The sequence below is a fragment of the Poecilia formosa genome, unplaced genomic scaffold (assembly GCF_000485575.1).
Source record: "Poecilia formosa unplaced genomic scaffold, Poecilia_formosa-5.1.2 Scaffold77, whole genome shotgun sequence".
Classification (NCBI taxonomy): domain Eukaryota; kingdom Metazoa; phylum Chordata; class Actinopteri; order Cyprinodontiformes; family Poeciliidae; genus Poecilia; species Poecilia formosa.
Window position 1 is genome coordinate 646,256 of NW_006800016.1, and position 16,393 is coordinate 662,648.

Sequence of the window (16,393 nt, forward strand, 5' to 3'; positions counted from 1 at the left end):
CATCATGTTTGACTACATACTCATTTCTCCTCAGTGATCCACAGGTTAAATCTCATCTCTCCGTTGACGAGTTCTGGCTGCAGCCAAAAGAGCGGGTCTGTTTTAGATGAGTTAAAGCCTGATTTCATTGGTTTGGGCTTTAGTTTGGGCTGGAGCCATGTCGTGGAGAGTATCGCTTTTTGTTTGGTGCTCGCTTTATTTAACAGCTCTGGCAACTTATTCAGACTTCGCTGGTGTTTTAAAAGCCCCTGAACCAAATACGAGCGATGCAGGAGAGCTGGAACATAAACCTATTTTTATATGTGGATTACTCAGTTATTACCAGGAAAGGCTGCAGGTTTATATCCAGAGCTGGACCCAGGGAGCATGGGGTCCTAAAACAAATTCAGTTCGGAGCCTCACTTCCTGCTCAGCCTTACAACCCACCTATCATCACACTGTTCACGATTGATTATTGTAACCATGATTCTATAGATAAATATTATTGAGGACCAAAAGTATCGCTAAGCAATTAATTCATAATTGGCTATAAAAAATGAGAGGCAAAACTTAAATAGAACTGTAATAAACTCATTAAATGGATGAAAAAAAATCATCCATCTTGATTCAGATGAGCCAAATCTGGCTCATCTGATAATCAATGATCAAAACTTGAATTCAATAAATGCTAAAATCGTATTGAATTAAATGTATTTAAGGATTTAATATTCCCTGTGTTACATGAAACTACATAAAAACTCACCAACTTTTTAATACATATTTTGTCTGTAGTTTTAAAAATGACAATGCTGTTGTGTGGTAAACTCTAACTAAAATTTTAATTCACAGGAATGTTTCTAGTTGCTCTTGAAATACATTAAAACAGGAAATGTGAATATTTAACAACATATTATTAAAGCATAACGTGTCTGCTTTTATCTAAAATCTTTTTGTTTAATAAAGCTACTTTTACTTGGGCGTGAGTTTAAAGCCCCTCAGCCTCCAGGTTCTGCTTTACGCCCCTGCCTGTGAGAGGGGCCACCGTCCCACAGGCAGGGATTGCAATCTTATTGTGGTAAAGGGGTTTGGTGCCTCAGTGACCCTAAGGACAATACAACAGGAGCTTCAGCTTCGGATGGGACTCCCAGGCTGGACAGGTGTTGGGGGAGAGGCCTGATAAAACGCAACCAACTTTTGCGTTGCTGGACACAGTTTACCCCAATCCGATGAAGACTTCCCATCAATAAAACACTACTCAACAATAACAATACATATGCCGGAGCATAATATGTAGGCCTATGCATGTTCCCTTTACAGTTCTTCCTGCCCCCATAGAACTTGCTGTCTTAAGACTGATTGTTTTAAGACAATCAGTCTTAAAACTGATTGTGTAGTTTTAAGACTACACAATCAGGTATATAAACCCACTCCCACGAACGGTGAGTCGTCAGGAAACGCCTTAGGGAATGTCGTCATCCTGCCTGAACATGAATTACATTCCACGTCTGAAACTGAATGATATGGAAACATTACATGACAGCAAATCACACCACTAATTAGATTACAATTCAAGTATACTTTTTTGATCCCAAAGGGAAATAAAATCTAATAACTTCCTGTTATAATTTTATCTTCCCTCAGGACTAGCATTCCTGAGGGACGTTAGTAGTTGAGGGACTAACATCCCTCAACTATCAGCTACCAAAGAAGCAACATGTTTCAAATAGTTGCTTCTTTGGTATTTTCTGGAGAACACTGGTCTGCAACGTGAAGCTTCAAGAGCAAAAACAGACATAAAAGGTGTAGAGGTTGTTTCCAGAAGTAAATGGTAAGTGAAAGAAGGTTCTCCAGTAATCTCCAGTCACTTTCAGACCTAAACCATTACACCAAAACAAAAATTAGAAGCAGGTACTGAAGCACAAATCTTTTTGATGTCCCTCCATGTAAAGACTGTAGAGCAACTTATATAATAAATTGAAATGCATTTTAATTTAACTTCTTACTTGAAGCTTAGAGGTTGAGGAAGCTGATTGGAAATCAAGATTTGAGATGATGGAAATCTCCTGATAGACTCTTTTTTTTTTTTTGGCAAGCTTGAACACTTGAAGTGCTAAAAAACAACTTTATTAGTATGTTTCAGCTTATTGCCTTCACCAGGGACCTGTGAGATGTGTCATAATTAAAAAAATAAATAAAAACAATAAAGTGAGTACAGTCTTTCCTGGAAGTGAAATTGAAGTTGCTTAAGTTGGTGCACAAAAAAAAATAAAAAATAAAAAAAAAATGCCTGAACAACTTTTAGGAATTACCTGCCATCTAGTGGAGAAAATTAGGTACAAAACACATCTTGCTACCAATGCTTTTATTAACTAACATCTGAACTGCTTAGTTTCCACAAAGCCTGTTTGATGGCTCACATTGTAGAGTCAGACATTTTCCAACTTCTTAGAAAATAAATTAATATTAGGTTTTGCAAACAGAAGCTAATTTTATTGTACCACATAGCAAAAGTAGGAGCAGAAAAGCTCTAGATAAATGCAGCACAAGTGGCTAAAAAAACTGATTGCTATTTTAAAAGAAAAACTAATATATTACATAGATCTATTACATAAAGGGTGTAATATTTCAAATGATGAACATAGCCTATATGTAATGAAAACTAAAAATTATGTGTTGCAGAAAGTTGTAATAATTTTAATATATTTTGAATTATAGCATATTAATAGAAGTAATAGAATTAGAGTGGAACCAGCCGCAGCGATAACCACAGCCTTAAGAGGACTGTCATGCAAAATCCATTCAAGAAATTAGGAGGGCTTCTAAAGAAGTGGACTGAAGCTGCAGCCAGTGCATCAAGAGTCATCGTGCCCAGATGAATCTTATCTTGAACCAGAAGCACAGCCAGGAAAGTACAAGGAGTACTTTATGCTTCCTTCTGCTGATAAACTTCATGGAGTTGCTGATATCATTTTCTTGCAGGACTTAGCACCTGCCCATACTGCAAAGGCTGACTTAATGATCTTCCTGTTTTTGGTTGGCCAGCAAACTTCCCTGACCTGAACACTGTAGAGAACCTACAGAGTACTGTCAAGAGGAATCTGAGAGACATCAGACCAAACAATGCAGATGACCTGAAGACAGCTGTCAAAGCAGCCTGGGCTTCCATCTCACCTTTGCAAAACCACAGCCTTATCCTCTCTGCAGCGCTGCATAATGAAACCAGCCAATAACTGACTGCATAGGAATGAACCTTCTTTTCAGAAGACTGACATATTGGTTGAAAATATCATTTTTTAAAATGATCCCATGTAACATTTACATAATTTTTGAAGCACTGAACTTTGGGGTTTTGTGATTGGCATTCCAAAGGCCTAATCATGAAGATTACAAACAATAAAGGTTTGAAATATTTCACTCCATTTGTATTGAGCTTATCAAAATAAGAGTTTCACTTTCCGAAATGAGTGACAAGAAACATTTAACTTTTTGATGATATTTCATTTCTTGAGCTGTACTCAAAATTAAGCATTTCCTCTAAGCTGCACTTTATACCTTTATTTTGAAAATCCCACCCCCACCACTGTATGGTTCTATTGACAGAAAAAAAAAAAAATTCTTTATTTTTACTGCATAGTTGTCTATGTTTTCTTTTGCATGTTTGCACACACATAAACAGCCTAGGTTTAAACGCTAGGCTATTTAAACCTTAGACCAAACATTTTCTGTGAACATGCAAAGTATTTGAGACATGCACAAACGTGCCAAAGAAAGACGATTTTCTTATGTGTTAATATAATCTTTATTTATGTTACCTCTTAAAAGTGAAAACATTAGCACACAGTTCAACACCTCTTTATATTTCTTTCTGATCTTGTATTTTGTTGGGGGATGTTCCATTTTCATTGGCAGGAATTTGACTGATTTGGATTGTGTTGGTTTATTTGCCTTTTCTTTTCAATTTAACATCCTTTTGTGTTGCAATTTCCATTGCTCACACGACGTTAACAACCAAAGAATTAATTGTTCTGTTGAAATAATGAAAGTTGTTATAAAGCTGAGGTGTAGACTGAGTATTTGAAAGTACAATATTACACACTTAACAGTTAATTATTTAAGCAAGTCTAACAATTTCTTTAACTAACAGGTATTTTTACTTGCACAATCAAACAACTCAAAAAGCCTTTGCTTCTGAAAAACTGATTACTTCATGTTTTTTTATTTAACCTTTACTCTACAAAGATAGAAAACACCCGTTGAGATTAAAAACCTATTTTTCAAGCGACTCCTGTCCAAGACGCAGCAACAAATACAATCCAGAAAAATAAACCGTTTCATCAGGTACGGGTGTCTGTTTCTCCAAGTCTTGTGGCACCATCTTCTGGCCAAAATAAAAACATTTAAACCACAAGATATTCGTCAGGGTTTCCATTCCCTAATAGCTGTAAAATGTAGAAACTGTAATCCAGGTTTCGGTTTAAAGCTTCCTGAGTCGACTCTCTCAGTCTTTGCTGAGCAAAGAATCATCTGCACAGAAAACCTGAACAGCTTTTTGCTTTCGTGGTTCTCAAACTGGGGTAAAAGTTCCCAAAACGTATTTGGGCTACGTTTTGAAATGATACAAGTGAATGAATTACCTGTAATGCTGAGTTTGTTAGAACAAACAGACAATGTGGAAAACTTCAAGAATATTTTACCAATATGTAAAAGCTGCTGGCTACGTAGGACGTTTAGTTTACATTCTCACCTTCTGGGAATTAGGAAAATAAATATTCTTGGTGTTTAATACAGCTAAATCTTACGACATGCAAAAATAGTGGATTTAGCAAGATTTCTTTGGATAACATCTGAGAGGGCCTGCAGAAAAGAATGTCTGTTATCAGGGAGGAACCGCATCATGAATTAACTTTGGCACACAGGCCGTGTCTCAAATGAGCAGGCAGCGAGGAGACATCTCAAGTCATCTCCCTCAGAGAAACACTAAAACTTAAAGACAAACAAACTAACATCACATAATACTAACAATAGTTGCAATTTAATAAGTAGAATACCATTTAGTCAAAATTAACATGACCTGAAGTAGCCTAATTTGTAGTTTTATAGTAAAAACTACATGGAGCCCAAGAAGATGCAAAAGTTCTGTACCACTTTACGTACCAGGCTTCATGTCAATTTAAAATTACTGCACTGATCTGTATTTGTTGGAATTTGCCCGGCAGGAAATAAAATAGGTTTAAGACAGGTTAGCTTTTGGTTGAACTCTGGTAAAAGACTAGAGGCTTTGTTCCAGCCAGGAATTAGGAGTAACATCACATTTCAAAGTGGCATAAGAAGAGCTTGCTCTAAATTGCTCTCCCTTGTCTAGATAGAGAAGCACCACATCCCTGAAATTAAACAGATCTCAGAAGGCAATAAAATTGCCCAAACTGAGTAATTTGAAACTGGGTCTATCCATACAAGGAGAACAACACGCCTTAATCGCATAATTGCATAAATTAAAACAAAGGAAACACCCTTTTAAATAAAAGTAAGGGCCCCAGAAGAACAAATCAGATTTGCTATTTGCAGCCGCATGGCAATCTCCAAAAAACACGTTTTTTTTGCCTCTTTCCTGTCTTTCTTTCTTCTTCTTTGCTATTTGTCTCATGCAAATGAATGTCTGTTTTAGAGTATTTGAAGTGTCTGTGTTGTCAGTGTAATTTTTACACTTTTAAATGTTAAACTCTGAAAATGTATGACGTGGAGCTCTGATTGTTAACTCTGCGTGGCTTTTGTTTCCACGCATGGCATCATTGAATCCGGGAGCACAAGAGAATATAACGAGCCAGAAGCTAAAGATATTATTCTCTTAATAATCTTCACCATGGTGCAACTTGGTCAGTGAGGATGAACTGTTAATTCAATAGCAACAGAAGCGTTGGCTTCCCTTTTCAACAACAAAAAATAAAAATGGCAATATGATTAATGAAAATGATTGAAAAATAATGCAAAACAAACTAATCATGTATTTTTTGCATTTTATCCTAACGCTGTAGTGGATTTACAAAAAGAAGATGTACGGTATAATACTTTTAGAAATGCCAGTGCTAGTTAAGCCGTTTTGTTTTAATGTGATCATCAAATCTATGAATGAATGCAGGAATCTATAGAACCTTAGAGTAGGTGAGAAACCAACTTTCAATAAAGTTAACCAACTGTGACGACCTGTTTGAAATATATGATCAAATATATACAAACTTTTTGCCCATTTTTGTCTTTTATTTTTTAACACATGAATGAAAATGTTTGCAATTGTTTGTAGAATGGTTTGACATGTCTATCAGCACTGTAATACTTGGAAACGTAATATCTGCAGAGGAGTGCCTTTGAGAGCCACTGCTGACGTGTGCTGAACAATGTTCTTTCAGTTTAAAACGAATGAAAGTTTCTTCTTTTTAGCCATCGGGGTTAATCCAGTTCAGTTTATTTATACAGCGCAAATTCACAAAAAATGTCGTCTTGTTATTAAAAAATGGAGTTAAGTTCCGTTTATTATTGAAGTCAGTAAAAAGGTTTTCTGTCTAAGGGAACCCAGCAGGTTGCATCATGTCACTGACTTTACACCAATTCCTCCCACTGGACAGGCATGTAGCAACAGTGGCTGGCCGACTCCATTGAGTCACGTGTTTTGCAGCAACCCATCAGTGAGAATGCACGTAGCGACAGTGGAGAAAACAAATCCCCTTTAATCGGTCAGAAAAACAAAAAAAAAACCTCTCCACCAGAACCTGCCTCATGGCGAACCGCAATCTGCTGCAATCAACCGGAGGTTTGAGAAAACAGAGCAGAGACTGACTCAGTATTTTCTACGTTAAAGAAAAATAAAATCTTTATTTCTCAGTGTTCTGATAACATGTTCTGGATTTACATACCCATCTTCCATCTTGCTGTGTTCTGACACAACACACAGAAAAAGCTCCATGGTTTATATGTTTGCTGTTAAAACTCGAACACGCAAGGTTTTTATTGGTCTACTAGAACTTAAGCCTATTGAGCCGTCAATAAGTAAATTTCTGCAGCTTAATAAAGAGCTGCCTCAGCTAAGGATTGAAGAAGGATTTATGTGTAAGATGAGTATCAGATGTGAACTTGTCAAAGCTCCAAGTTCTTTCAAAAGTATTTTTCAGTACTGGGAGAACTTCTCCATCCTAAAACGATAGCATGTGTCATTGCATAAAGTTACAGCAAGATGCAGGCAAAAAAAAAAACAATCAAGTAAATAGAGTAATCAAGCAAACAGTGAATATTTTCAAAGGTTACTTTTTAATGTGTCATACAACTCAGAAAAATACTCTTAATCTTAAACAATTCGTTGGTCTTTTGCCAGCTCTTCACTTCTTGCCCTTGTTTTCGTGGTGCAAAGCGTAATGCTTTTCACAGGCGATTGTCAGTCCAGCGACGAAGGGAACAAATTCCTCAAAGTCCAGCTCATCGTCCTTGTTCTGGTCCAGATCCTTGATGATGCTCGACACCGTGTCGGGGTTTTTCTGGGTCTGAAACAGAGTCGAGCAGAAAAGCAAGAAGTTACATGCATCCACTGATTCATCATGTTGACAGGTCTTCGCCCTCGTGAGAGACAAAAGAGCCTTACTGTTAAGAAGTTGGGCAACTCTTTCTCCATCAGCTTTTTCAGCTCCTTCTTGCTCAGGGTCGTTTTATTGCCACCTTCCTTGGCGTAACGGTGAAACACCGTGATCAGGGACTCCATGGATTTCTCCAACTCGGTCATGGCTGCAGCACAGAGATCTGAAAGGAGGGGGGAAAGAAACGAGGGGAGTCAAATTTCAGCTTTCTGAACTTATCTGCAGTTCTGTGTCAAAGAGTTCATTTAAAGCTTGAAAACACATTAATCAAACCCATTATAGGAACTTTAAACTTTATCTAGCATGTCTTTAAAGCAGAGTGAGCATCTATATTTAATTTGGCTATGAAAGCGAGGTTGCAATCAGCTCCCAGTGCTTTCCCTAAAACCAACACGCTTCAGTGAGGATGTGGGTGTTGGTTCAACTGGCACTCAAACCAAATTCTTCTGAGCCGACATCATTTCTGGCACATAAAGTTAAACTTTCTTCCATCCGTTCCCCTTCTTCGTTTTGTTTATTCAAGATTATTTAATAGAAAATTAAAGGTGAAAACTAGACAAACAACAAAAGCACTATAAACTGAGACTATTATTACTGTAAGGCTCTACATAAAAGTCTGAAACTACTGGAAGATAAAGGTACCAACATTTTTATGTTTAAATAATCGTAAAAGCCTTACCAGATCGGGAGGGAGCAGAAAAGTTGCAGTGCAGAGTGCTTGAGGTTTGTGATAGTTTATACAGGGAGGTACAGTCATCCAGGAAACGCCTAACATGATGAGGGCGAGGGAGGGGATACCGGAGGCAGAGAATGGAAAAATTGCAGGAAGCACCATCCCTGTTCGTGTTTTTTCCACCCAAATGCGACAGCAGGAATGAAATCTTTAAAGCAACTGACATTTTAATGTACTATGTTACACAGAAAAGAAGATTTTCTCTCTTTATGAAAACCTCTGGAACATTTTCAACAATAGAGCAACCCACAGAAATGTGTTCATCATGCCTGAAGGGAAACAACTTGTACTCTGTTACCTGCACTGAACTATAATTTCCCCTTTGACCTTCTTGAAAGATTGGACCATAATCCTGTGTCTTTTATTTGGTTTTTATGTGATAGACCAACACACAGCTGCTTTTACAATTTACTTACAAGTTAAAATTTGAGAAGTGTGGCATGCTTTTATGCTTTTCACCTTCGTTCTGATTCAATACGATAAAATCAAGTCCTCGGTTCTTAATATTTCAAACTAAAAAACTGAAAAGCTGGTGTTTTTCATTTTGTTATGGAGAAACCTCACAGTCCTGTATCAACCCTGCTGACTCGACAAACACATTCCAAACTGACAAAAATGGTTGAACAAGAAAGTATTCAAAGGCAGAAGATCTCCGACAGTGGGAAGGGCAGGAAACGTGCAGAGTGGCCACGCATGCAGTAACGTCTAAAGATTAAGACCCGACTCCTGTTACACACCCTCTGAACGTCCCACCCAGCCCTGCCCATACACCGCACACCCTGTGACAGAAGAACAACACTTTCGTCATTTTTCACAATGTTTAATTACAAAATATGACATAACAGCAGCTGGAGGTGCTGAGAAGTGAATAGAAAACCTGACGGGTTGAGTTAATCTCTTCATAGCCGCCAGCACCTGGAAAAAGCAGATGAATGGAATGTAGAGAGCCGCTTTAAGTTTTACTCTCGGGGCCTTTCGTTTGACCTTGGGGCACTTTCAATATGTGTGAGAAAAACTGGGGAATTCCAAGAGAACCTACAGAGAATTATTTCTTGAATTATTTTCCCGATTTAAACCTGCAAAAGTAAACATCAGCACCTGATCTATTTATTTTAATTGGCTTCTTTCTTCAGATTTCTTAGTTCTTCCTTTTGCTCTTGCTGGCAGACTTGGCCGGTGTTACAACAGGAACAGGTGCTTGGTAGAGGGCGGCAGATATCTTGTTGATGTAATACAAGGCAAACAGGGAGAATATCAAGCTAAAAATAGGGGGAAAAAAAGGGGCACAAGATTAGGTGGTAACTGATAGAAACATGATATAAAGAAGTAAAACAATTGAGCAGAAAGCCTCTCACCAGGTGGTGACGCAGACCCGATGCACTAAACCAGAGGCAAACAGTGAGAGAAACAGGCACAGAAGAACTGAAAGCAGAACAAAAGAGAAGTGAATTTTTATGTAAATATCAAAGTACATAATTTGTATATAGTTTGTTGTGAATACAGAGAAAGACATTTTGAACTTAACTCTTATTCAAATGAAGTTTAAACATATCAAAGCCATAAATCACATTAGGAAGAAAAAACAAAAACAAAACATAAACCTAGTCCTGATTATGAGTTCAGCTTTAATTATTTCATCACTTACTCTCTGGGAAAATCTTGGCTTGGAATCCTTTCCCAAACATCAGGTTTTCTAGATTGTTGAATGCCTGGAAATGAAGTTAAGTTGCAACAGCCCCAAGGAATTTGTGCATTCATATGCTCCAAAAAAAAAAAAAAAACAGCAAAAGAAAAAACAGGAAGTAAGTTACAGAACCACTGTAAAAATCTGAAATTCACAAAAAGGTGCATTTAAAACGTGCTTTCATCCTAAGGATACAGTGAGGGAGCAGATGAAAAGGACAGAGCCCAGGAACCCTCCGAGGATGGTGAGCCACTCTGTGGATCCCAGCTGTTTACTGAACATCTGCATCCCGGCAAAAACCAGCACTGAGAGCAGACTGGAGAGCACCAGAGAAGTGCCTGTGTTCACTGCTATAAACGACACACAACGGATTAGGAAATAATAGAACTCAAATTCAAACCTTATGCATAAAATGTGTTAAGTGTAGAAGGGGATGAGCCAAAATGTGGAACTTGGGTTCTGATATTATTGTGTGTCGTATCTCAGAGGATGAAGAACACCTGTTGACTGCAACACCTTTCATTGTGCGCGTCCTACATTTAATTTCTCAGTGATCTTTGGTGGAAGGTACAGAGAAATAGCCACAAAAAAAGTGGCATAGATTTTTTTCTTGTTAAAAAAAAAAGACTAAATACTTGGCTACGTCAGTCGTAGAAATATACATACACCTTTTGCTATGATCAACAAAAAAATATGTAATTATTTCCCCCAGTAGTCATTACTGGGGAACATGATTACAGAGTGAAAACACTGTTGGAATTATGTAGATAAACTTCAATGGAGTAACGTATAATTAAATTATGCAAAGAAAAGAAACAATGGTAATTTATTAATGCTTCATTCAGCTACAAATAGAGAGCTGTTCTCATGAAATAGATTAATAGATTAGTCTCAGTTAAAACACAGTATATGATCCCCTTAAAGTATTTATCACTTTAAGGGGAAAAGTAATTTAAAACTGCAGGTTTTCCTCCTCCCTCAGTTATTGACAAAAAACATAAAAGATAAAACAAACAGCAATGTAGCACAGATTAAAATGAGATTGACCTTATTAAAGCTTTATTAAAACGACTTCCACAAACTAGGAAATGTAATGAGTGAAAGAAAAACACAATGAACGTACAATTACTATTAAAACAAGAAACAGTCAGGGGTACATTAACTGATAACGGTCAATGAAAAAAAACAACAACAAAAAAACAGGTGTTCACACATTTGCTGCTTTATTTTGTTGTAAAGGCAAAATCAGGATTAACAAAAGAGTAGCATTCAGTGTAAAAGGACAGAAAATTTAGGGTTAGCCAACAAAATCTTGTATTTGTTTCTACTTTGCATTATAATATGTAGGAATCCTACATACCAAATTATATTTTAAGACTCAAATTTTCAGAGCTCCATCGTTTTAGCTATTTTTTTAAGTGTAAATACAAAAGTTCATAAGTAACGTATGACGGGAATATCTGCAGTGACCAGACGCTTTTGCCAAGGGTTACTGCAAAAGCGTCTGGTCTTTATTGTGACGACTGTTTTAAAAAACAGTCGTCACAATAAAAATCAAATATAGTTTCATTAAAAATCAAATATAGTTTCATTACATCTTAAGTTTAATTTTACTGCTCGTTCTTACGCCACGTCAGTGTTCGCACACAAACGTCTCCGACGTAGCAGCTAGCTTCAAGCAAGGATACAGCTTTGTTCAAAACTAGCATTTGAACAAAGCTGTATCTTTTTACCACAACTCTATATACACAAAACAGCGCAAACACACACTTTATTTCTTATGCAGAAACGTTGATTAATTAAAATAAACACTGCGGGTTGTTCTATGAGCCATTTAAGTTAGCATAAAATATTAGCATTAGCTAGCTTTACTGTTGCAGCACTCACTAGTTACAAACCTTTGAAAGACTGCACATCTGCTAAACTATTTTGTAGATTAATATCAAATTAAAATACATACCCATGGCTACAGGTTAATTATAAATCCTTGAGATGAAAGAGGAGTGGGAAGATTTACTCTCGCAAAGCCAGATAATTTAACCGGCACTAGGAACTGAAATAATCCGGAATGCAAAACAAGACGGACCTGTGGGCGGAGGACTGATTTTGGTCAAACTGCTTTTTAACTTCTTAACCATCACTCTAAACAAAGCTTACATTAGTGAGTGGGTACATGGCAGTTAAAGGGTTTTAGTATATCAACGCTGCAAAACTTACGCTTGATTTTTCATTACGTTTGATGCATTATAAAACATGGTATTTTTTTGTTAGCCTTATTTCTACACAGAACAATTTAAAGTCCTAAATAAAAAAAGAAAGGTGCATGAATACACCATTCTATGGATTTGAGAACAAAAATATTTAAATATTAAATTATCCAGTTAGAGATTATTAACATATAAAAAGTTGAAAGTTATGACATTATGCATTCCCTCCAAGAAACATAATTTCAATGCATCAGACAGCAGCCTAACTTATCAAAGTTTTAGGCCATGGATGCCTTCCTTCTCCAACACACCTTCATCACATTAATGGGCCATCACTAGGCCTCTGCAGAGCTGATGCAGGAATTCAGCCATTTGATTCAGTAGCGCTGGGGACGAGATGCATCTAAAAGCTGCAAGATAGTCAATCTCAAAGACTACTTAGGCACCCCATCTCCAGGAAATCCTCTCAATACACAAGTGTTATAAAAAAAATAAATAAATACAAAAATAATAATAATAATAATAACAATAAATAAACAGTATACTGAAAGCAGTTGTTTCCAATTTTATTCAAAATATACAAAATATGTACAAAAACAGCTTCTGTAATGTAATCTACTACAGTTTGCTAACAGCAGTGATTTTTAACATGAGTAAAATTCCTTTTTGTCAGACCATTATTCTTTACAACAATTATATATCATCTGCCAACTGCAACTGTTCTTACACTGAAACTTGTCTATTACCACGCTAATGTTACTTTTTCAATGTCACAAGCAATTTTTTTTTTATAAGGGTTTCTTCTTCAGTCCAACAACTGCTATAAGCAGAAGGATCTCCACGAAGGCCGGTACGACACTGCAAACAAAGACAGGGACATCAATGTAAGGCAAGAGCACTGCAGAACCACTGGGCTTGCATTCATTCAAAATTAGACTCAAAACTGAACCATTAGTTCACTACAACTCAAAGCCACACCAACCTGCAGCAGGCAAATATCACCCAATAAGTCCAGCATTCCCACTTCTCAAACACAAAGAAGGACAAGGACACAGATGCACAGCAATGGGCAGCCAGTGCTTGGGGGAAACATTTGTCAGGGAAAAACTCTCCTTCAATCATACAGCTGACACACTAACCTGCAAATAGCAAGGATCCACCAGTAGATGTCACAATCCCACTGTTCAAATAGAAAGAAAAGTAGAGCCACTGAGGCACTGGCATGGACTCCTGTTGCTATTGTAGACAAAATGTCAAACATAAGCAAGATGATAGTCATGGATCTTAACCTGTTAATAAAATGACTTTGAAAAATGTTTAATGCTGTATTTGTTTTGCTTCATTTCTAAGGAGATGCTTTACTTTATTGTATCCCTGATGGTTCTAGATTAGTCCCACATTTTGACTGGCATCGAGCCAATGAGTTTTACTGGACAGGAAATTTAAAAAAGGCGTTCACAAGAAACAAATGGTCACTAATGATCACAAGCTGTGGCAGGTTGAGGGTTGTTGAAAAAAATAGAGCAACTAACAGAAGATACTTTAATCCAGAAATATATTTACTTATGAGTATGAGTTGTATGACTAAAACGAAGATAAAAGCAGATCCAACTATCAGAGTAAAGGATACAAAGAAGGCTTTGGCTGGAGTTAAACATGGACACTCCTGAAAAGAAACCAGTCAGCTCTATTGCAAACAGACCGAGGGTGACTCCTAGCCCCACCACCAATCTAAAAAAAGAGGAATATATTAAAAGATGTGTATTTAATTGTGTAAAATTTGTTTGTTTAACTTTTACTTACTTTTTGTCCTCAGTGTCATACTGCTCTTGGGTAAAATCCAAAGGTAAACAAGCTTTCACATTATTTTCCTGCAAGTAAAACATTAAAATAAAAGTATGTTGAATTGACAAATTGCTGAATTGTGCTTTAGTAATAAACTTGCCTTGTCTAAAAGCTAACTAAACATTTCTAAAAAGAAGTTAATATAATGGGGGGATTAAGTTAATGTGCCTCTGCACTTTGAACATTTCTCTCATACCGTTTTAAATTCCAACATAAAAGAAATTTTGTGATAAGCTGCATTGTTTTTTATTCTGTACGGCTTAATTCAGTTTTGTTTTTTTTGTTTTTTTGCTTCAATTTACATTATTTTCATTGCTTTTTTTATTCGATAAATTTTTACTCCAACCTGATATTTCTTATTGTTTTAATAACATTTTTTAAACTATTTATTTATTTTATTTTAAATAAGGATGTTGGTAAATAAAAATACACATAATTTGATGTGGTTAATTTAGCTACTGTACGTGAGAAAATAGAAATAAAAAATGTTTCAGGATGGTCTTAGAAGCATGACGACATGGTTAGAGTGTTGACTTGGACTGTACATTCCCAATATCTCAAATCAATTGAGCATCACTGGATGACCTAATCCACAGAGGCATCAGCTCACATGTTAAATAATTTAAAGAATCTACTGCCACATATCATAGTAGACATGTGGGGTCTATTAGGTCAGGACTCTTTTGCTAGCAAAAGAGGGGCCAAAACATTATTAAAAGAGTGGGTGTCATATTATGGATGGTCATTAATTGACGTTGGGACAAAATTCTTCCACTTCTGAGTATATTTAGGAAGCAAAAAAGTGTTTTGCTCATTCGCTGAAAATCTTTAAATTTGTTCTGTAATGAAATCGAACATGCGATATATATAAACCAATTAAAGCAACAACATAACAGAAAAGCATACACAGATTTTTAATTACAAAATTACGTTGTCAATGCCAAAGGGTAATTAAGTAATACTAGATAGTAATTTATATTTTTAAAAACGTATTTAGCAGTTTTGTTTCGTTTTACTGGTAAGATATACATAATATATAGTAAATAAAAACAACAACAACAATAACAAAAAGGTTTGTTACTAACCCTTGACCAAAAGATGGTGATAACGATGACAAGGTGAGCTATGAGGGTGAGAAACCGAGCAGGGACAAGACTGCTGACAGCCGACATACTAGCACTGTTGGCTTCAAGTTGTACCGAGTAAAGATGGACAACAGCGAAGCAGTAAACACTTACTAGTGCCCAACAGCCAAAGCTTCAGTTATTAAACACTGTGGAATGCCGCAAAGCTACATTAGCACATTGCTAAAATTAGTAGCTAACATTTAATAAGTAAGTAAATCATTAGTTTAAACTCTTGTTGTTCCAGAAACAATAGCTATATTTGGTTTACATCGCGGAAACATGAAGTTCTGATTAGAATATCCTTCGTTTACAAATGAAGCTAACTTAATTTTTTTCGCGTGTTTGCTACGCAGACGCTAACAACAGTTGCTACAACAACCACTTCATGTGTACGCTCGGTATTACTGACCGGACTTAAAACACATATTTAAACGTTCCGGTCTTCTGCGAAATTCTGTTCCCATGTGAAAATCTGTCCCCTGACCCCCTCGTGTCAGAAGCGCGCACTGCAGCCAGAGGGCGGATAAGACCATTTTCACCGAGCTTCTGATCGATTTCTCGGTCAGACGACTCACATAATCATGTCAAAGCTGTAACTTTCAGTTTAATCAACAGCTGCTGTTAAAAACAACAACAACAACAACAACAAAACCCTAATATAAATAAATGAATGAATAAACTTGGTCTTGTGTGGGGTTCTTTGTACACAGGCTTCTGGCAAATCCAGTTCAATACGACACATAACTGGATAAAATGTTTATTTTAATTGCTAATTTTTGATAGCTAAGTTTGAGCAATTATGTTAAATACCTTAAAATATGTCTCAATTATTCTGAGATTTAAGATAACATAGTTCCTCTCTTTTCAAATGAGGAAAAAATTGCTTGTGGATACCATTGGAGAGGGATTAACCACTCATTTTGAGATTGAGGTTGCTCAATCATAACATCACACACAGGTATCCTTGAGAATGTGAAAACATTTGCCCTTTAATTGCCTAAGTTACCTGGAAGGAACAAAATATTTCAGCTGTTTGAAATGATCTGCAGCGCATCATACATAACATGGGAACAAATTCATTTACCAGCAAGTCTTTATAGCTGTTTTTCTTCCTCTCATTATGAACAATAAGTCCTGTATATTTACATTTGTTTTCCCTTGTCACCTTGGAGAAAAAAATAATTTCATATAAAAAAACC

The 16,393-nt window shown here is 36.5% G+C and overlaps 3 protein-coding genes across 4 annotated transcripts; all 3 read right to left on the reverse strand.

Moving 5' to 3' along the window:
* Positions 1-7,259: 7,259 nt before the first annotated feature.
* Positions 7,260-8,385, reverse strand: s100a10b (S100 calcium binding protein A10b). Its single transcript, XM_007556088.2, has 3 exons — positions 8,278-8,385; positions 7,607-7,761; positions 7,260-7,508 (listed from the first exon to the last, which is right to left on the reverse strand). The coding sequence occupies exons 2-3, from the start codon at positions 7,742-7,744 to the stop codon at positions 7,347-7,349; spliced, it is 300 nt and encodes a 99-aa protein (XP_007556150.2). The 5' UTR covers positions 7,745-7,761; positions 8,278-8,385; the 3' UTR covers positions 7,260-7,346.
* Positions 8,386-9,135: 750 nt separating this feature from the next.
* krtcap2 (keratinocyte associated protein 2) lies at positions 9,136-12,291 on the reverse strand. The gene is made up of 5 exons (XM_007556089.2): positions 11,976-12,291; positions 10,211-10,365; positions 9,977-10,040; positions 9,687-9,753; positions 9,136-9,590 (listed from the first exon to the last, which is right to left on the reverse strand). Exons 1-5 carry the CDS (start codon positions 11,977-11,979, stop codon positions 9,470-9,472), a joined length of 411 nt encoding a protein of 136 aa, XP_007556151.1. The 5' UTR covers positions 11,980-12,291; the 3' UTR covers positions 9,136-9,469.
* Positions 12,292-12,771: 480 nt separating this feature from the next.
* tmem107l (transmembrane protein 107 like) lies at positions 12,772-15,616 on the reverse strand. 2 transcript variants are annotated; one of them, XM_007556092.2, is made up of 5 exons: positions 15,153-15,616; positions 14,026-14,093; positions 13,853-13,953; positions 13,362-13,458; positions 12,772-13,080 (listed from the first exon to the last, which is right to left on the reverse strand). In XM_007556092.2, the coding sequence occupies exons 1-5, from the start codon at positions 15,237-15,239 to the stop codon at positions 13,011-13,013; spliced, it is 423 nt and encodes a 140-aa protein (XP_007556154.1). In that variant the 5' UTR covers positions 15,240-15,616; the 3' UTR covers positions 12,772-13,010. The 2 variants fall into 2 exon arrangements, with proteins under 2 accessions (XP_007556154.1, XP_007556153.1); XM_007556091.2 differs by lacking the exon at positions 13,362-13,458 and adding an exon at positions 13,205-13,301 and having other exon boundaries at positions 15,153-15,610.
* Positions 15,617-16,393: the final 777 nt, after the last annotated feature.

Coding starts and splice junctions, on each gene's coding strand:
- krtcap2 (XM_007556089.2), bottom strand. Junction 10,041..10,210: donor TTTTCATCTGCTCCCTCACT/GTATCCTTAGGA, acceptor CTTCATTTCCAG/GCATTCAACAATCTAGAAAA. Junction 9,754..9,976: donor AGCCAAGATTTTCCCAGAGA/GTAAGTGATGAA, acceptor TTCTGCTTTCAG/TTCTTCTGTGCCTGTTTCTC.
- s100a10b (XM_007556088.2), bottom strand. CDS start 7,744: ATGACCGAGTTGGAGAAATCCATGGAGTCCCTGATCACGGTGTTTCAC. Junction 7,509..7,606: donor AGTTGCCCAACTTCTTAACA/GTAAGGCTCTTT, acceptor ACTCTGTTTCAG/ACCCAGAAAAACCCCGACAC.
- tmem107l (XM_007556092.2), bottom strand. CDS start 15,239: ATGTCGGCTGTCAGCAGTCTTGTCCCTGCTCGGTTTCTCACCCTCATA. Junction 14,094..15,152: donor TCACCATCTTTTGGTCAAGG/GTTAGTAACAAA, acceptor TTTTACTTGCAG/GAAAATAATGTGAAAGCTTG. Junction 13,459..13,852: donor CTCCAGCCAAAGCCTTCTTT/GTATCCTTTACT, acceptor TGTCTACAATAG/CAACAGGAGTCCATGCCAGT.